Source organism: Cyprinodon variegatus, unplaced genomic scaffold, assembly GCF_000732505.1.
Source record: "Cyprinodon variegatus isolate N-32 unplaced genomic scaffold, C_variegatus-1.0 Scaffold166, whole genome shotgun sequence".
In the NCBI taxonomy this organism is placed as follows: Eukaryota; Metazoa; Chordata; class Actinopteri; order Cyprinodontiformes; family Cyprinodontidae; genus Cyprinodon; species Cyprinodon variegatus.
Window position 1 is genome coordinate 370760 of NW_015150619.1, and position 21780 is coordinate 392539.

A 21780-nucleotide genomic window follows, 5' to 3' on the forward strand; every position below is an offset into this window, starting at 1 on the left:
TATATATATATATATATATATATATATATATATATATATATATATATATATATATATTGTGAGGAAGTCTTCCAAATTTTCACTAATGTACACTAATGGCTTGACATGCATCTAGCCAACATGGACATTTAATCAAAGATAAGGGGGTATAAGCAGTGGTTGACATGCAAAAGATTGGATGCATAGCTTTAAAAAGGGCTTAAATAGAGGGTCAAAATAAATCAATAACATTTCTGATTATTATGGAGCATTTGATAAGGATGTTTAAATAGAAAGCTCTTTAGGTATTGCCTTTTGAATTAAAAATATAATGAATTTAGGATAATTTCTTACTAAATAGTTTTTACAATAAGATATTTTATAGTAGAAAGCCTAAAGCCAGCAACTAACAAGGAGCAGACTGAGAATAATACCAACAATGCTTCATAGGATCACTACTTCTTCCCTGTTGGCAACAAAAACAAATATTACATTTACTCTTCGTTGACTGTGTGTCAAATAAATACAGGAAGCAAAACAGCTTTCATTTTACCCATTAAAGTTTTAAAACATGTTCTTCTGGAAGAAAGTTGTCAACATCCTGTAATTACTGTTCAATCCATTTCCTGTAAACAACCCCAACAACTAGAGAAAAAACGTTGAGTATGCCAACTGCGTGTCTGGATATAACAACCTTTCACCGCTAGCTGAAGTGCATTTGAAATATTAATGAAGGCCCTTTCAAAGTTAGCCAAAGATAAACACATAGAAATAGCCCCAGCATCTAGAACTATTTATGCAACCATGAAAGAAGTGGTTTATTTCACGTCCTTTGTTCCATTGGTAAATATATAAGATGCAGAAAGAGTTGCAAAGGTAAAAAACGGTGACTTTAATATATAACTGTTTATTGATTTTATTTTTTTTGCACGCAAAACAGAACAAAAAGGAAGCCTTCTAATGATTTCAGGGGACAAAGAGATGATTTGAATTTAGCTGTGGAGGAGGATCAGATCAGTTTAGAGGTCATCAAATGAGTTTTTGTTTTGGGACTCCAGGGAAATCAGGTGGCCATGCTTTTGGGGTCAGCAGGGTCAGCTAGTGTTGCCAAGCAAAGTTCAAGAGACATGACCTTCAGTTGTGCTGAAGTCAGACTGCTTTACACTTGTAATTATTAGAAGCACACGAGGAGTAAGGGAAAAAATATAAAAGCTTGAATTTAGCAGTGCCTGGGAAGCTGTTTGCTTCTTCACCCTTCACCCTTGGAATCGCTGTGTTTGGCAATTCAAGCTTTGGATAAGCCCCAAAATCCAAAGTTGAAAGTATGCCAAATAGAATAGATATATTGGTTGGGTAGTATTCATATTTTATAATGTTCTACACTCTTCAGATTTGACCACCTTATCTAACATGTTTCAACTTAGAAAAGCTTGAAATGATTTTGGCATTATAGATTTCTCTGTTTATATTTGAACATTACTTTTCCACAATAAATAAACATGGATGATTACTTTTTTTTTTCTTCTATGTCGTCATGCAACAGTTTTATTTAAGCATTAAATGAATATATGATAGCAGGAACAAAAATGTTGGTATGAGTAATTGAACCTGTCATCTCTAACAGCATGTTGGCCTCATCATGTATCAACAGGGGACATGGCAAGCTGCAAAATTTGCATCTTAAGACCTTTTTTCTTACAGTATCTCTAGAATAACCAGTTAGCTCTGCTTTTTCCTCATTCTTTATGGTAATACCCACTGCCTTAGTACATTCAGATCTTTCCCAATGTCTTACTTTTCACTGTTTTAGATTGCACTTGATTGTTTTTTTTCCAACTTATGACTGCTGTCAATTGTCTGATAGCAGAGTGAGTTTTGCAGGAAATTAAAGTCATATTTCCTATAGATTGATTTGTTATTGTAGTTTATTAATGTTCTGAAACTACACACACATTTTAAAGCATTTTGCTTGGGTAAAACAGGAGTTTAATAATGCAGGAATATGTTTTTGCATTAGTACTGGAACTACTTAGATGTGATGTCACCATGGAGGTTACGCTGTTTAATGTTTTAAGTTCATTAGACTCCCTGAGGTGCACAGCATATGTGACAGCAGATAATAAGATTAAAAGTAGTTCGTTCACCGTACATGAAAATATCTAAACACAAAGTATGTGTGATTCACTTACAACTGTATTTATCTATTCCACTTTCTAGTTTGTTCAACGGTAATGTTTCATTGCCCTGTGTTAGAGAATTAGTTTGCAGTTTGTACACTTGCTTGACCAAGGCAGACCATAAAGCTTCTTAGCATATTAAATCATGCTAAAACAGGTCATGTCCAGAGCTGATTGATGCCATTTGCTAAAAGAAAAGCCCGAAACACTATGATTCTCAGAAGTTTGGAGTGTTTGTGACCTTGTCTAGTGCATTTTAACCCGGAAGATTTATAGACAAATAGGAAAATATCCAAATGTAATGTTTAATTTACTATTTATTTATGTTGCTGAAATTTACAGTTCTTAAAATTGGACTATATTATTAAGGGTTTCTGCAGGTCATTAATCATTAAAAGTCATTAAATTATTATTTTTTAAATTAAGGCCTTAATTGGCATTAAAATATATTAAATGTGATTATCATGGCATTTAAAATGTTTTATAAAAAAAAAAGTACATTTTGTCAAATATATCAGATTTAACTGGTTCCACGTGTTTGCGTGGAACTGCTCCTGGTTGATCCTAAGGCCATAGGTTCAGAACAGAAGCTCGAGGCACAGAAAAAGCTGGGAAAATGCAAATTTTAATATAAGTGGTTGGAAATTAAGAAACTCGGGACATGGCTGCAGCCTGTCGATGGTAAAGATTACGAAGGATTGGGCCATGTTTATATGTGTATATATATATATATATATATATATATGATAGTAATGGGTACTTATTGATGGCATTAAAATTATTTCTACGAGCATTAAAAAGCATTAAATTAGAGTTCCTCCTTCCTGTATAAACCCTGTTATTTCTCAAACCATTATACATTAACAGCTGAATATGTTTCCAAGCTGCAAAATATTTCGTTTTTTTTAGTAGGCTTCTTTCAAACAGCTGACTGACAGTGCACAACAAAAAGATGAGGATGGATTAAAACTGAGTTTTATGTTTCATCCAGTCAGAGAACACTCTGTCAGAACTGGATTATGGGAAATTTTAGATATTTTATACCTTTATTAAACTATTAACATAGCTTGTAAATGCTTATATTTACCAAATATGAAGACAGGGCATTTAATTTACCTATTCTCAGACTAAGCAGCAACATTAAGCCATTCATCACATACAGAGTGTGATTATTCTAATACATATATCCATCAGGTATGTAATTTACAATAACTGAACCTAATTGGAATTAGAAATTAAGGGACCAACAGTACATAGTTGGGCAGGATTCCCCTGCATGGACTTTATTTCTTTGCTTCATATGTAATCACCTTGCTATCACCCTTATCTCTGAGTTCTGTGAATAGAGGAGTAGCACATCAGACCTTCAAGTGGTCCTTGAGTGTGAAAGATTGTGCTGAAACTGTTAAATTAACGCAAATGCACGTATCCAGGGCAACCTTTGAAGGTAAAACAAAGGCAGAGTAACTTCATAATGTTCTAACGGTAAACAGGGTCTGAACAAGGTTAAGAAATGGTGGATGTTAAATTATTGCAAACTAAATAAAAACTCAAGGGCTGACTCCTTATAAATAGTCCCAAACATTGTTGTTACATCAAAATTGGTAAATTTACAAAATCTAGACTCTTCAAAGGAAATATCTGTATAAATCATAAATGTTTCCGCTAATCAAGGTTACAGTTATTTATGAATCTTTAAAATAAAGAAATGCATTGGCTGAAGAGGCAGGTGGTTCAACTGTATAATCAAATCAAGGAAGAAATCTCCTTGTTAGAAAATAAAGACAAGAATCTTAGAAAATAAAGGGTCGATTAGTGTTGTGAGTGACTCCTTCAGGTTCATATCACTCAGTATTCAAACCCACAGGTCTCCCTTGAACTGCCTTATTGAACAGAAGATTTTCAAACAGAAAACAGAGGAGCGAAAAAGGTAGCCTAGCAACATTGAAACCACGGCGAATAACTGTGTGTGCCCACTGTGAAGGAGCTCAGCAGCTGAAATGACAGCACAGAGCAACCCCAGAGAGTGGGATGTGCCGGCCACCATGAAAATACAAACAGGGTAGCGCTTTGTGGCTGACATATGTCTGTTGTTCTCATATCTGCTGTTTCCATGAGCCACAAAAAGATGCTTTTTGTTCACACATTTACCGCCGCTTTGCTTTAAATCCGGCCATATTTGCACAAGAGGGTTTTATTTTGTCACTTTTTTGCCCTCTATATAGAAGATCTTCTTACAGTGAGCGAAAACTCCCAGGTGCTTAGAAAAAGAGGTACATCGACGTGAATGCCTCCAGGCAGTCGAAATCCCTCGAGGGGCTTTAGTTTGAATGATCCAGCTGAGCAAATTTATTGGCATGAAAGCAGAGACTCCACTCTGTGACCATGGTAATATGGAAATATGCTCTTTTGATCAATAAGAGTCCGTTTCTCACGAGGATGGCTTGAAAAGCTGACATGTTTTGTTTTTTGTTTGTTTTTTAACGGCTGAGGAGGAATGAGATTTTGATGGAAATTATGTGAAATGTTTTCTTGTTTTCAGATTAATTACTGTGCACTTGCATTTTTATGCAGCTTCTGCACGTGAACTTCATTAACGGGAGATAACAATGACAGGTAATTATCTCCATTGGTGGCCGTTTTATTGAGCAGCAGACACCAGGGAACTGTAAGATTATTACTGTAAAACTGATCAAACAAAAACAGGTTACAAATGAACCTACGGTAACTTGACTGAGACTAAATCAATGATTGAAAGATCAGCTTAATGTTGCAGTTATGGACTAGAAATATAGTTTTACCTTTAATAATATTTTCTTTTTAAAATAACTGTAAGTTTTTGTTTCTGGCCTTACCAAGTCTTTATAATGGATGTGAAAAGTGATGAATAAAATAATATTGAGTACACTGCAGGAGCAAAAAACTTTTGACAGCAGAAGCAAATAATGATTCAAATGGTTTTACAAATGTTTGCATAAGCATTACGGTCTTTTAATGATGGATTTCTCAGTGTATTATTATGAATTGTTTTAGATAATACCAAACTAATGGTCTCCATACTCCATACATTTAAAAAAAATATATATATATATATGTTTATTTTTCTTTGAATATCCTAAGTTAATGTAATATTGCTGCTCTATCTGCTATTGTTGGTTTTATACCTGCAAAGTTTATAAAAAACAGCCATATCAAATAAGAGTAACGCTGGAACCAACTCCCTTCACCTATATTTATTTGTGATTTTAAAAAATATAAGTTTTATAAGGGATCTGCAAACTAACCAACATGTGAAAAATGGTTGCAAACCTTTTTTTCAACATTAAATTTCTTTAACCGGTTGAAGGTTTCGTAGAAAATATAAAATCAGACCTTTAGCAGAGGCAGAAAAACAACAGTCATACTTTGAGATTGGCCTTTTTCCCCTTATTTAATTATTTATCTCCCAGGGATACAAATACTGTTTTGATCTCCTAATTAAACTGCTTTTTATTATTTATTTAAATAAAATGCTTGTGAGCAGGTCATTACTACCCGCTTGGTTGTGGGGAAAAATAGTGGTTGCAAATAGGGGTGCATACATGTCAGTGAGATCAAAGTATAATGTTTTTTGAACAAGAAAAATCATGTGAACATCTTAAGTCTGAACTATGAATCAGTTGGTACAGCCTCAACTACCTTTCACCCCCATTTTTATGTCAACAGAAGTCTTAATATGGATGTTCTTAACATGGATGTTCTCTTTATTTTTACTATTATTGAACCATGTTTGGTCATTTAGATAAAGAACCTCTTTTTCAAGGGAATCCTGACCAAGAGGTGGCAATGAACACAATTGCAATGAACAATACACAATTATGATACAATTAAGAAACATTTACAATTTAAGGTAACTTTCTGAAGTCCTCTCAATCTGGATTTTAAAGTGTAATAAAATCAGTTTCTAGTCTTTTTGCAGAATTTTTCATGCAGATACAATATATATAGATACAAATGTACCAGTTTTCCTGCCTCCTGATGGACAAAGACGGCCATCCTACATGAGAATATAGCTCACAATGCTGTGTTTTGGTTTTAGAATTAGTAATAAAACCCTGGAGAAGCAGGATAAACAGTTGATCTTTTGAAGATATTGAGCCAAAGGGTCATATATTGTTGATCACCTAATATCACCTTTTTGATTCACAATTTTCAACCTAATTGTGGCATTGTCGCGTTTAGGATTAGATTATTTTTGTGAAATCCTTTTTTTTTGTTAACATTTTCAAATATATGCAGCTCGTATGTGATCTGTGTAAACTGCATTCATACAGCTTAAGTGTCCCGCATGCGCAGTAGAAGACGCAATAACGTCACAAGCCAGCGTGCTTCGTCTTTACGGAAGTAAACATGGATGTTGTGCTGGAGCGCATCTAGTGATCTTTCCAAACCATAAAACCTCAATCTTTTCAAGATGGTTGAAAAGAAAATACTGCTCTCCGCATCATCGTCCGCCACGACATTTGTTTTTGTTGCTGCTTCTGTGTAGCAAGAAGCAGAATAGCGACATATGTCGGTTACTAATGGCGTTCAGGTGGGATGAATGAGACCTGGCCGTTCAGACACAGGTCGCATTTGAAAAGATCAGATTAGTATCGGATTCAGGACCACATAGCCAAGTGGCCTGGGTTGCATTGGAAAAAATCGGATCTGTGTTGTTCAGACTGCCATGAAAAGATCAGATCCAGGTCACGTGTGGGCAAAAAAAATTCGGATTTGGGTCACTTCATGCTGCAGTGTGAACGTAGCCTTAGTTGGAGGCATTCTAGTCTTTCCTGCTTTTAATGAAAACTTTCCCCAGTAGAATGGCTCTCTGAGACTCTGACTTTACTCTTTTTTTCCTCCTTGGTCCACATTTAAATGCTGATTACTGCAGACCTGAAACCTTCCACAAGAGTGACCATTGTGCAGATAATCTGATGGAGTCTTTTAGCCATCACTGCTTTGCACTTTTTTAACTCGGGTTATGATGCTTGACCACTTTTTCTGCTTTGCATAGCTAAACTCTGAGGACAGGATGCAACAGAATTTTCCTATTTTTATCATAAATTTCTCTCACCTTTACTCCTACCGTGGGCTTTTACGAATGCAACACATCAGATTAAACAAACATTGTTAATCTACGAGAATTACTGATGGAGGCGGAAGGTGCAGCATGTGATGTAAATGAGTTTACCGTCAGCTACCACGACAAGATTCTGCAAAATTTCCTCTTAATGCACATACTGTACATCTCCAGACCACATCTGTCATCCCTTTATCCCAATCTGCATCTCTTTCATACATAAGCATAAAAATACCTTTGGCCAAACTGTCTCAGGTTAAAGGAGCTTTTCTGAACTTTCCATCCATTTTCTAAGCCAGATGTTATTTCAATAATTGCTTCATCTCATACCCTTCATTCGTTTGACAAAAAAAGACAAAAAGAACTGATGAAACCAGAATCCCCAGGATACCGACATCCCTGCTGCAAGTGGATTGACCCATAGATCTGTCATCAACACATAAAAATGTAATATATGATTGCGGAATTGCATAATATATAATGATGTGGCCTACTTGAAGCGGACAATTGATTCTAAATAACAATAAATGTGGTTATTTAGTGAAAAACTAGGTCTGTATAGCAGCCGACTGATTGCGTCATGTCAGGCGCACTCATGAAATTGGTTTCTACCTAAGAGAGGATTAGAAATTTTGAATTTTCTCCTAAATCAATCGTACGAAACATTTAAGAAAGAATTTGTCTGCACAAACGATCCTTGCACGAGGCCCATTGTGTTTACTTGCAGCCTCATATCTCAGGGAGACAGTCTGTACTGTGTACTTGATCACAGCAGGGTATAAGATATATGTTAGGCCTATACAGTAGATGCTTCCTATATTTAGCTTTCATAGAAATGCTCTCTAAATAATTGCAGTGTGTCTCTGTTCAGTTCATGTCAACATCAGTCCCTTAATTGTTTTGATAGCTATTTGAAAAACATGATTTATTTTTTCAATTTTTTTTTTTTTATCCTCATCTTAACCTACGGAGCAGTGACATCTCAACTGGAACAAGTGCATAATTGCACATTTAAGTGCTCTACTTAATGTGCTCATTTTCAAGCTGTCAAGGTCATTCGCTGGAGTGCCATTAGCAGAGAGAGGGGCCCTCTCTACCTGGGAACATGGCAGCCTCTTAATGCCCAGTGCTTGAGAGGAGAAGCGTTCCATGATGCAGCCAGAAACCTTCCCTTTCATTCACTGTTGCAGGGGAATATTCAGCCTATATACGGATCCTTCCTGTCTCTAATGTGTTTATGATATATGGCCCTCTTTCCTGACAGCCCACACAATATCTGGTAATCAAGCCAGATTGGTAATGACTCTCGCGTGTGCTAGAGTGCAGGGGGAGCTGACTCTGTGAACCCCTGATGGCCTTTCTGCTGGGTTTTCATGGCAACAGCCAGGTCGTTAATGAGACACAAGTGAACTGTTAACAGAATGCTGATTTTGGGGCTGACATCAGCCCCACTCAATGTCAGTCGGAAGGTGTTGCTGAAATGTACATCTTTTTTTTCCTACATCACCACAAATTAAATTGTTTGGAGCTTGAAAGGGAAAGAAAATGTGCTAGCAATGTTTTTTTTTTCTTTGTTGTAAAAATAATAATGTGGGTCAGGTTGATGTACATGAGTGAAATAGGAGATTTTTTTGTGAAAAACAAAACCTTTAACCTGTTATCCAAATAAATAACGTGCAGGGCTACAAATACATGTATTCGGGCCCCATTATACCGTTCTATACCCTGTTGTTCCGAAAAGTGGGAAAAGGTAGAGAAATAGGAGTCATAAATGCAGCGTTTGTGAATCTGAAAGAAAGCCCAGGCTGCGTGTGCCCTTCGTGTGTTCCTGTGCGTATGAATTATTTATGAAGGTGCCGGGCGCAGTGGGCGGCGGGAGGGCGAAAGCAGCATCGGCGCTTGGCACAGTAATGACATCGCCTGGGCTCATCTCAGAGTGCCACTCTGTGATTGGTGACGCTACAAGAGTGGCAGAGGTGAGCTGTGCTCAGGACTGCTGGGCTATGAGAACAGGCTATTTTTTTGGGGGGGGGGGGGGCAGAGTTGCCTCATTGAATCCAAATCATCCAGCAGCTCTAAAATTGCCATGTCTCATGTTTTAAAGGATTAGCACATTGGCAGCTTAGTAAACGGACTAACCTGCTACACCAGTCCCTTGTTAGAGCAGTGAAAAAGAAGCATAACTGTGAGGCCTAATTTATGGCTTTGGTGGCAAATGAGTGGATGGTATGATAGCTGGGTGAGAGGAAAGATATTTGACTTTTCACGGTAAAAATAGGTTTACCTTCAGCAATGTCAGTCTAAATCCATCGGTTTTTCTTTCTTCACCATGGTTGTGTGATGCCTCACTAATAGGTCAATGACACTGCATCATTTTATTGCTTTTAAATTACCTTTTTATCATAACTGATCAAATATTACCCTCCACGGGAATGGAAAGTTGTCAAGATATATGGTTAAAGTTTAATTTAATACATTTTTAAGATGACTGTTTTGGATTTTTGTTGCCATCTTTTATCACGTGAAGGGGAAACCCTTGCACTTAAATTGACTTCCGCTAAAATGGCTGACGGTGAAGAATTGGATGTTTCCTTTGATGTATTTTAGTGACTATTGCAGATAGATGAAGCAGAAGATCAATGTCAGGGTCATCAGATGGAGGAGCATCAGTTCAGGGCGCAGCTTCGTATGCAGCAGTGAAATAACTACAGGTGAAACTGAGGGATTCTGATTCTGATTCCTGGTTGATGGGACAGGTGTTGTGAATGAAATGGCACCCAGCTTGAAAGAGCTCCTGTGTGTTGCTGAATGTGTGCATTGATGACTGAAAGACATCTTCTGCCTCCGTTTATCTGTTTACTACAGTATGTTGAATTCCTGTTAGTATGTATTTAAAGACATTTCAATTAGTGGAAAGAAATTGCAGAATGAAATATAAAAGAAGTCTAATCAATCAATCAAAACACACATTAAGTCAATTCAGCAGCATGTTTTAGGGATTTTAGGAAACCACTTAATTGGAAATGTATTACAACTTTAGAATATGAGAGTCATTGGTTTTAAGATGCCATATGCATTTACTTTTTTGTTTTATTTTAATAAAAATGTTTAATGAACCACAAAAGCCAGGCTATTTTATCTTTAAATGTTCGGGCCTAATTTGAACACGCTACCTGGATACTATATGATAGCGAATATCAGTGTAACATTATTAGCACCATTGTAACAAACAGGATTTACATTCTTTAATTTATTTATTGAAAGAATAAAAGATCTAGAATATATTACAAATAAAACAAAACAAATTATATGGATATAATGTGTTTATGATTCCGTGCCGCTGTAATTCTTTTGGATACTAATAAAGGGAAGACAACTAATGAGCAAAACGTTTTTCTTGTGGTGTTTCTGCTGTTTTATATTAATAAAATTAAAATTACAAGCTTTTGTTACTCATCCCCTATTTTGCTAATACTTATTTTGGATTTTTTTTAACTTTAACAATTAATACAGATTTCAGATATTACTTGTGCGGCAATTACGTTGTTTTACCTGCTGAGCCTTGATCCAGTTGGCAGCAATCTTTTCTTTGGTGAGATTTTCACCGAAATAAATGGTAAAAACATCTTGCCTTGTTCTCCTTTAAAATAATTAGTTCACTGTAAAATATCAGGACCTCTGACATAAATTCTCCAGGGAATTCAGACGTTTCGTAGAAGTTTGTACTCTGTTCGGCCTTGTCTTTCCTTCATCAGTTTTTCAGCTCTGTTCCAGGCGGCACTTGTCCTCTTTCCTTCAGAAAATCATAAAACTAATATCTGGTATGGCAGCATTGCTGCTATCATGCAGCAATGTGCCGTTTTACCCTAGTATGGCTATTTTGAAGCAACTAGCCATCTAACTTTTTTTTTGCTTTCTTGTAATATATACGTTCTTTCTTTTTATATCGTCTGTTGTATTTTTATCTTTAATGGCATCTTGCTCTAACTAGTTGTACTCTATATAAGCTACTGGAACCAGAATTTCCCTGAAGGAGTAATCCCAAGGGATATATAAAGTTGAGTCTATGTCTAAGACTAACTCAAGTGTTTATAACCGATGCTACAATGAATGATCATGGAGTTTCCCTTTCAACGTCACTCCACTCAACTATGAACTTTCACATTTTAACGCAGAAGTATATCCGTTTTGTGTCAAGATTATCTTTCATAAGGTCTTTTACCAGAATATAATTTAATTTAAATTTTACACTTTCTTTTCACTTTCACTCTCAAAAGAGTGAGAATGAGCATCCCTGTTTTGCGCCAATAGAGAGGCAGCTCTACGTCATTATGGAGATATCCATAATTTCATCTCTGAATACACAAAACGTCAAACCTAAAAGCATAAAGCAGGACAAGACAACAACAGGTACCTTCCAAAACCAAGCTTCGAGGCTACCGTCCTCAAAGGTTTGCCCAAAATGTGCCAGAATGAAAAGAAATTGCTTGGTTTGATGAGCTGCAACATTCAAATTATGACTTATTTATGCTTCATATCATTTCTTCACAACATCTCTTAAATATGATCATATTTGTAATGAAAATATATTTTTTCTACTGCCTTAACAAGCTATTTGACCTGTCTTAATTATATGAACTTCTGACATGGTGGCGGTACTGGTGAACACTGCACCAGTACCGCCACCTGGCCAAAGCTGCACTCACCCTCACTAATAGTGCTCTGGATTCAAAGCCCTTGAGTTTTAGCTCCTGACATCTTCTCATCTCTTACAGCAAACTGGGCTCAGTCTGATTTCTTCTTGTCCTGTTTTATAAGAAATATTTGTATGTCGGCTATTTATATGATTGAAAAAGAGTCAGTCATGAATAACTCTTTTAAAGATATCTGGATGATCAAAATCTTAATTTATTCCTCAAGCTGTTTCCCCCCTGCACACATTCTATTGACTGTTTGTCTGCATCTTTCAATGACTAAATGATTCCTTCAGTTCTTAAATACCAAAGTTTGTAGGCATCAAACCAAATCCAAACTAAAAGAAAGAGATGAAAAAGATTTTATCTAACTTCAGAGTCAAAATAGAAAAATAAATAATTGTGACATTAAACTATTTTCAGTTTGACCCGAACTCAAATTCATAACGAAGGGAATGTTTTATTCCTGTCTCTATGGGCTAGCTCTGTTTTTATGAAAATGGTGTAAACAGTAGATGTGATTGACTCACTGAGGTATTAGCAGTTCACTTCAAAAAAATGTTTCTCCTAAAATAGAAAGTGGAGTGGAAAATTCTTAAAATCCCTATACTAAAATGTAACTGCTCAGTAAGAGCGTATTTGGACAGATTTTTAAACACTGTGAGAAAACACTTTATTTATATAGCAGAGCGAAGAGAGGGAGAGTTTCAGTTTTGCTGCAAGCACATCTGCAAATTCCTCTGATGCTCTTTTGAGTTATTGTCAACAAGTGAAAACAAATGAAAAAAAAAAAAATCTGTCCTCGGTTTTATGACATTAGTGCTGCTTTTGTTTCATGAGCCGATATTAAGATATGCTGCAAATTCATAGGTGTCATTTAGCTCCAGTTTATTTAAATTGTTTGGCTCAATAAAAGACTTAAGCAGAATCTCCACATGTGCATTTATAATACATACACTGCTAGATAACTGCTTTGTTAAACTGCATTTACAGGTCAACCTTTATTGTATGAAACGTCTTTCATCATAGGGAATCGTTTAGGCTGTAGGTACTTGTTTTACCTCCATATTAGATTAGTCATTTCTAACTTAAAGTTCTATGTGTAATCACATGTTTACCAGACATAAAGCCTTTATTACAGAGAGTATAATAATTTGACATAAGTTTTGTATCAGTCGCTCTCATAGTTTAAAAGCTGTGTAAAAATGACTGGATTTTGTGCAGTGGTGCTCTTTGTGGCACTGTTGCCTTGTTGCAAAAGGATTCTGGATTACCGGTAGATTTTTTTTCTGCATGAAGCTCACATGCTGTCTTGCAGTTCTCCTCCGACATTCCAAAAACGTGACTAACATATGGACACGCATCTCTATATTGCACTTAAATGCATGAAATGCTGATGTTTATGGTCGTGTGTCTGTGTTGCCCTGTTATGTAACGGCAACCTGTCCAGGGTGTAACCCCACTTTTACCCAAAGACTGCTAGAGATGGGCACCATCACCCTGACGAGTAAGCATCAGGATCACAAGACATGGAAGTTATAATTCTTTGTATAAAAACATATGTTTGGTTTGGATGTTTACTGATGGTCCCCATGAGAACCGCCAAATTTGGAATGAGGAATCAGAATCACTGAGGCAGCGGCTAGAACTGGTATATCTCAGAGCTGCTTGCCTTCTCCACAAAACCTTCCTCTCTTTCACCGTTTTTTATCTCTCTATGCCTTCTTCACCAGAGATTGTAGAGAGAGACCCTTCGCCTCAGGCATACAAACTTTGCTCGCTTTTTTTGTGTTGCCGAAGGTGCCACTGTCATTAAAAACCAAGACCATCCCGTTTTTCAACCTTTGTGGGTGGAAGTAAATGGTAAATGGTAAATGGCCTGTACTTGTATAGAGCTTTTTCAAGTCACAGGACTTGGCACCACCAGTCCCTCTGACCACATCAGTAGGCAATGGAGGTGAAGTTCCTTGCCCAAGGAAACATTGACACTGAGAGCCGGAGCTGTGGCTTGAACCGACAACCCTTCTGGTTGCATGGCAAACTCGTGCAACCGATGCCAGTGTCACCCCAAGTAAAGCTCTGGAGTGACGAGAGTATGTAAAGAAACTTAGTATGATGAACTAATGGTGATTATTAAACAGACATACAGATATGGGGTTAGCAGAGATGATTCCATTGTATCAAACATGCTAAGAATCTGTTGGAGTGTTTGCTCGAGTAAAAAATACTTTCACTTGAGAATGAAAATTGGAGCTCCGCACTGTTGCTTTCATACATGCATTTAAACAAGTTACATTGGGTCTCTGCTGATCAAAGCTCTTCTTTCCGTCAGACTTCTCGTCGCCCTTTTTCATTATTTACTTTTCCTTGCCACTGTTCTATGGAAAGATCAAATGTGAAAAGTGCAAAACTGATTGTCGTTAACGGGGTATTTCCATCTCAGTCATGTACAGTAGCAGCCATTCAAAATGGCCCTTACCAGTCAAAAGCCAGCCGAAGGGCAGCCCACTTCCCTGCAACTTCCAGCAAAATCCCCTCCAACTTCCAGCCGCTTGAGTGACCCCCTCCTTCTTCTAGGCGTGCATATTTTTTTACTCTAGCTCCACCCTTTCACTGAATGAAACGGTCTGACCAGGAGGACAATCATGACAGAAAGAATATTTTAGTACAACGATTGATGCTTAAAAAATAATTGACGGGGACCAGTCAGGGGCCCATCAAGGAAAGCGAGGAAATGTTTAACAGGTTACTACTGTAACAGCTCCTCCAGTGATTTTCTGTTTCATGTTTCTCCTTTCCTGGTCTGTCAGTTTAGCTGGACGTCAATATTTTTGGTAGGTTTGCAGTTTTTGCCAAAAAATCTTTGTGTTTTTTTAATGTTTTGCTGGGAACATTTAAAAAGATATATAAAATAAATTAAATTATACAGCTGAAGTATAATTTCTGTTGTTTAAGGAAGTAAACTTCCACACAAGAATATTTTAAATGCCAAGGCTTTGTTTTTTTCTATGTGAAGAGGAATCAGAAAGCTTGAGTGGGTTTTACATCAGCTAAACAAACATACCAGACATTACTGAAGGCAAATGAACAGATTTATGCTCGGTTCATTTGAGGCCACCATTATGTTTGCTCCTTTCATTTTTGCCTGGGATCTTTCCCTCAAGTGAACACCCGGACACTAAATTCCAACAAACATCTACACAACAACACATCAAGGAAAGTGTAATTTTTGCCCCAGTTTCTTTTTTTTTCCTTGTCAACCCCCCATTTGGTATCTTCAGGGTGTTTTAACACCATAGCAGGGTCATCCTAACGTTAATTGCTTCTGAAAGGTTGATTTGTGGCTGTAGCAGAGGGGGCAACTCTCCTTTCTGCGTTGAGCGAGATTAGCAGTGGATCTTCAGGATTTATCACTCGAGGCGTTTGGATTAGCACAGCGATGGAGTTTAAAACAGCATCAGCGGTCACCGCGGCGTTTTAAACGAAGCAAGAGAAGCTTAAATCAGAAGATTTTCAGAAAAGAAAGAGGAGCTTATCAGCTTTTTAAATGATAATTACCCTTCATCAGGATTAGGCTGTTTTAATGTCTTAAGTTTTAAATCAGTGTTTTGATAATGAAAAGGGAACATTTTTAAATTAGACATTTTACTTACAACCAGTTAATATTTTCCACTATTCTTTCAGTTATTCCTTAAAAACTAAATGCAACACATTGAATGTTGTGATTTAATTATAACTCAATCTGCCTTTGTAAATCAAAATCACACCTTAGTAATTGAGAGGGAAAACGAAATGAAATTGGCTGCTTAATGTGGGCAGTTAGAGACACATCTGAGGCCCCTAGTGGCCCCTATCCCACCCAGTCTATGGATAATAGGTTTAGCTGTTTGGATGTGATGCCTATTACAGGTTTAACTCTGATGGAGGGTGCATTTTATGCCGTTAAGGAAAGAGAAACAGAATGAATATCCATCCACATGTCTGTAAATTAAATGTTCTATTTTTCATGCCCTAAAATGGTGGATTTCTTCAATATTCTGCATTGTTAATTGTTCAAAGAGAAACCTGCATTTTATGCCATACTTTCTTTTTTCCATGGAGGCTGTAGATGGAATATGGTAACATTTTATTTGTGCTCCCCTGTTTGTGTCCTTTGTTTGATATTTTCTTCGGTTTTACCCCCTTTCTCAGTTCCTCGACGTTCCCTCTCTTTTATCTAACCCGTCTCCCTCTGTTCTTCCTTTCCTTTTGTTTTCCCCTCCATCCTAGTTTCATATTTAAAGCTTTCTCTCAGTTTAAATGTCAGCCTTAAGCGCATAACGAATTGTAGTATTTTGATATTTTAAAATATGCATAAAGGACTGAACACTCTGAAAAGTTGAGCCGGCGACAAGTAGTGGATTATTAGATGAAACACAGTGTAGGAGGCCTGAGTGAGATTCATTCCTCAGTGACAGTGTTAATCTGTTTGCCTACTAAAATTGGATTTATTCATCTAGCTTTTTTGGAGGAGAAGCAGAATTTTGTCCTTGCCATTCATTTCAATAGAGATGTTTAGTGTTGGGGGGGAGAGTCCCTCAAGACACGGGTGCAAATGAGAACATTCAAACGGTAGACCAAATGATTTTAGGAAGCTGATCCCTCTGCTGTGAGTGCATGCAAGCATGACTTATGTCAAGGATGCAGCTTAGAGCCAAACTGTGACAAATTGGATATGAAAATGAAGTTGTCACCATACCCAGGGGTCCACTGTGCAAAGCTGGGGTGGAGTTATGTTGTCTGACAGCAGGTCAGGCTAGCACATATGGATGATAGGCACCCAAATTGTATCCAATTAAGCAATAAGGCTCCATGTATTGTTGTTTTCAATGGTGTAAATAACTACATCTGTAACAAACTAGTAGTAAAAACCTCCACACAGACCTAAGAAAATGGCCTGCCGATACCAAACCTAGGTGGGTATTATTACAAGGAATCTATCCAATAAAATTTAAGTTCATGTGTCTATATGAGCAGTGCCTTGGCCACATCTCAGCGATAACTCAGCTCCTAATTGACAGAGTCTACGTTTTCTTCTGAGGTAGACAAAGGCTAACAGAGACAGAGCAAAGGCAAAAAAAAAAGAACAGCGGAGAATCAAGGGAACAGTTGGATGAAGAGTCACATAGGTGATGTATAAGATCGGCAGTCAACTAGCCTGAGAAGCTAGGGCACCAGAGCTTTCTGCACTCGCATTGAAAGCAATCCATTTAAAAGCGTCCTGCGCTGACAGGGTACTGAAACCCAATCAAACAGGCTAGAAGGGAAGAAAAGGGGAGGCACTTGGACCCTGCCTCAGTCATGCGAGCAGTTCACCTCTGACCAACCCCTCAGGATTTTTAAGTAATGCTTGTGCATCGTGAAGAGCACTACAGTAGGGTATGAAAACTCAAAGAGAGCTGTAGGTCTTAAAAAGAAGATAGCCTTTTTTTGAAAGAGGAATTTTCATTTGTTATTTTTTGAAACCATTATAATAAGCCTTAAGCTTTACTGCATTTTACTGGTATTCTATAAAGTATATTTAAACAAGTAATAAAGACTGGTGTATGGAAAACATGTCTGTTCTTTTTTTTTTTATTAGCTTGAATGTAAAAAAAAAACAGTTTGCTTTTGTATCCACCTTACTGAGTTGGAAAAATAAAAATAGATAAAGATTTTCCCGACAGTATCAACCTTAAATTTGTGGGGTCATTTTCACATCTAGAGTTAGATTTGACCAGTGCGGTTCTTCCTGTACCTATAGGTCTATGTTAAAGATGTTAGAAGATGAACAGTGTGAGGTCTTTTCTATTTTCTATTAGGTCTATTTCTATTAGGTTTGCTTATAGTTTAGACTTTTGTGCATTCTTCGTGGCATGTGAGAAACCCAAACAGTACCTGGTTTGACTTTGCTCTTGTCCTTTCCCGTACTGTACAAGCCTCATTCTAGAAGTGTACAGTGAATAATCAACTTTCTGAACTCTGGATCTCTATAGCTCCTGCAGATTTACTTTGGGGTTTTTGTCTGCTTTTTTAATTAATGTTCCTCTCTTACCCGACATTATAGTGTGGCCATTTCTTTGTTGATTTGCTGTTGTTTTCTAAAAAGCTTGAACATTGTTTTAGAACCTAACCATGCTTTTAAACAATCTCTCAACCTTTTGTCTGACTTGCTCGCTCTGTTTCTGCTCTTAATGGTGCTAATAATAAAAATAGGCACAGCCCAGTTCACTACAAAAAAAATGTAATCTAAATCAGTCATCTTGTAGTTAAATAAATGCTTTTTTCTTGAACCGAGGAGGTAAGTGAGACACTTAACCAATCAAATAAGATCATTTATGTTTTTAAGTTCAAATAAGAAAAAAAATAATTGCGTTATCCTATTTCAAGTGCATGTTATCTAATTATCTTATCTTAAGAGTTAATATACTCTCATTCCATTGGCAGATTACCTTATTTACCTGCTTAGATTAAGGATATTTACCCTTAATCTGAGAAGGTAAATAAGGTAATCTGCCAATGGAATGAGTATATTTACCTGCTTAGATTAAGGATATTTACCCTTAATCTGAGAAGGTAAATAAGGTAATCTGCCAATGGAATGAGTATATTTACCTGCTTAGATTAAGGATATTTACCCTTAATCTAAGCAGGTAAATATACTCATTCCAATGGCAGATTACATTATTAAGAGTAAATACACTTAATTTAATAAATGTTTACTAATTTATAGATCATTTTTGAGGTGTAATCTATCTCTTTGTCAAAAGAAATACTGATGTACTGACAAAATCAAAGTAATTTGTGTAAGGTAAAGTAATCTATAATCTTTTAAACTCCCACCCATCACCACCTCTAATGACAGGCTAATGAACAAGTTTCTAGGAATCCGGTTGGATAGTAATCAATTCTAAACTCCTCTTTTTTTTTAGCATGTGGCTTCATCTTTCCCTTTATCTGCTAAGAAAACCTTGATCCAGAGGACAATAAGACTGATGTTTGATTAAAGTGACATTATACTCAATAAAGATCAGCTCCAAACATTAGCTAAAGAAACCTTGACTTATGTGGCCCTCCAGCAAGTGCTTCATTTGCACACAGCACTGTTGTCTGTATTCTACTGTAAACTGAAAATTCTTATGATTATGGAATCAAACGCCATTGGTATTTTTTTTTTTTTTTTTATGAATATCTAAAAAGTCTATCTCCATCCTTTGTTTATCATTGTTTGGGCATTTGTCTGAAACCCTAAGATAAAGGCTCTGCCCAAGTCATTCCAAAAAAGTTTAAGAATAAACAATCCACTGGACTGAAAACGTTTCGCTTCCCATCCTGGAAGCTTTTTCAATTCAAGATGTCAGAATTAGCGTTGAGTTGGAAGCTTTATATAGTAGCCCAAAAACTTGTTTTGGCTTAAAAAAACATGCAAATTGAACCAGAAGAATGGGTCCGCCCCTCAGGAATGGGGAGTCATTTTGGATTCTTTGTTAGCCTGCAAGACCAGCTTTCCATTATGCTGCAGCAAAAGTTTGAAATAGGCTTTAAAAAGTAATGAAACTGAACACTTATGAATCAATGGCGACTTTTAGAAAAATATTCTGATGCAAATGTTGTCTGAACTTGTTTCAGCTAAAATGTTTTATGTTATTTTATGTGTATGTCACAGAATTATTTTAGTATTTCTGACAAAATGTGTGTTGTTCATAATTGGCAAATTTATATAAGCTTGAAAATGTTTGACCTTTAGGTTAATGAATAAAACACTAATTATTTAGAAAATAACACAAGTTATCTTTGTTTATATTAAAAGCCCTGACCGTGCAAGGCTAATTTTACTAGTTTATTTCTTTGAGGAAAGACCGGTGGAGGCACACAGAGCTGCTGTTGCATCTTGTGAAAGAGTTGGCAACGGTGTGGATGGCACTTAAGCAAATGAACAGAACAGTTCTAAGAAAAAAAAGAATAGAATTTATAGCTTGATACAGAGAATGATTAATGGCTACTGAAAGAAGATTGTAAAAAAGGTCTGCAGAAAGTCAGACAAAGATTTACTTCATTATTTATGCCCTGTGTTGCGGATAAACTAGACACTAGATGCAAGTGAAAAAGAGGAGTAAAATTAACCAAATCCAAGGTTCTGCCATATACCAGGATATTACCTAAATCAAATCTGCTTAGCTCCCTGTAATTGTTACCTAATTTAAGCAGAGCATGAGAGAATGTCAGCATAATGAAAAGGCATACGTCGATACAGTGCTGGATACCTCCCACTGGCACCCTGGTATGGTTTGGTTTCTATTATCCCCTAGAAATATTTGGTGAGAATATAATTAGCTAGCAATGGGCAGGCACACTCATCTGAGTTTTCCTCTTCTGCTTCCCCTGTGTATAGTTGCACACGGCACTAGCACTGACACAACGTTAATTAATATTTTCTCTCCATTGTTGAGCAAAGAGAGGACGTTTGTGTACCAGTGCCAAAGAAGGGCACTGCCAGACTTACCATCTTGCAGGCTTTTATTTATTTTTATTTTTTTTGCTGAAATAAAAGTGTGTTTCAGAGTGCCAAACGAGTGATGCTTTAAAAAAAGATTCTCTCAGTTTGTATCAAATGTTCTTTAATGCTCAGAAGTCCTCTGTAAAAGTCATGAAAGATTCCTCTTTTTTTTTTCTTTGCCTCTGTTTTGGCTTCAGAACATGGGGGATGTGGGCAGGACCGCCAAAGAACCACTACAGTCAGATGGTGTATGAGAACGGCGAACCGTGCTGGGAAGGAGGTTCTCGCACAACTACTGTAAGTAAAAGTGGACGCAGCCTTGAAAAGCACACACTGGTGAACCTACTCTAGAAGCATTATTCTCACAATTCGCCTGACTTTTACTCATATTCCTCTTGGCTGTTAGGTCCTTAAATAGTAAATTATTTTCTTCGCAAAATTTCCTTATTTACCTGTTTATATATTTATATACACACATTATTGGTTGAAATAATTGTGATATTCAAAGGTTTCTCAGACGTAAAAAGGTCCATGTCTCATTGAGCAACATCACAGGTTAAATTTAATTTTGACTTGAATCAAAAGAACTTTCCTATATAGCTGTTTGTTTTGCAAAGCCCATCAGAATTTTTAAAGAAAATGTAAAAAGCTTTCATTACTTAAATTTGCTCAATCTAATTATTTTCAATGCCTCAAAAAATGAATTAAGATGCACTGAATGCATAATTTAATACAAAAATAAGTAATTCAGACATAAAAAGCTGTGGATACCTGACATACGTAGGTATACTAACCAGTTGCCTTGAGTATTTCTTTTTCATTGAGGACCTCTGCTCTATTTAATTTTCTCACTTAGAATGTATGACTATATAACATACTCTGTGAGTGTTCCACAGGGTTGGCACCTTTCATAAATGAAAATAGCTTTAGTGGCAAGGTTGTTTTAATACTGCTATCTGTCAGCCCCCATTGTACCAGATACTTTACCACATCCTCTGAAAGAATCACATAATAACCTGAAATCGGGAAAAAAACGAATCCCTAGCTGAGCAGCATCAGCGGGGCAGAATGCAAAGCAAACTATGAAATTGTTGGATTGTTGTTTTTATCATTTTATTCATGTATATGTTTTATATTGCTCTCAATCATTTGTTTTTCTATATGTTACTCTCATCATTAGAAATAGTGTATGAAGGTCATAAGACAGTCAAATATTTTGCAAGAATCCTTTCCTGTTTTTCATTAGAGAAGCAGAGAAGTGAAAAGTCATAACCCCGACACCTTTTGTAAAGCGTATGCTGAAACCAGGCA

General features: G+C 36.7%; 1 protein-coding gene across 2 annotated transcripts in view; it reads left to right on the forward strand.

Moving 5' to 3' along the window:
* LOC107086906 (glucosidase 2 subunit beta-like) overlaps positions 1–21780 on the forward strand; it is a 220645-nt gene that overhangs the window by 191170 nt on the left and 7695 nt on the right. For both annotated transcript variants that reach the window (XM_015378178.1, XM_015378179.1), the window contains exon 14: positions 20667–20766. In XM_015378178.1, coding sequence (XP_015233664.1) covers positions 20667–20766 — 100 coding nt within the window. The remainder of the gene's footprint in view (positions 1–20666; positions 20767–21780) is intronic.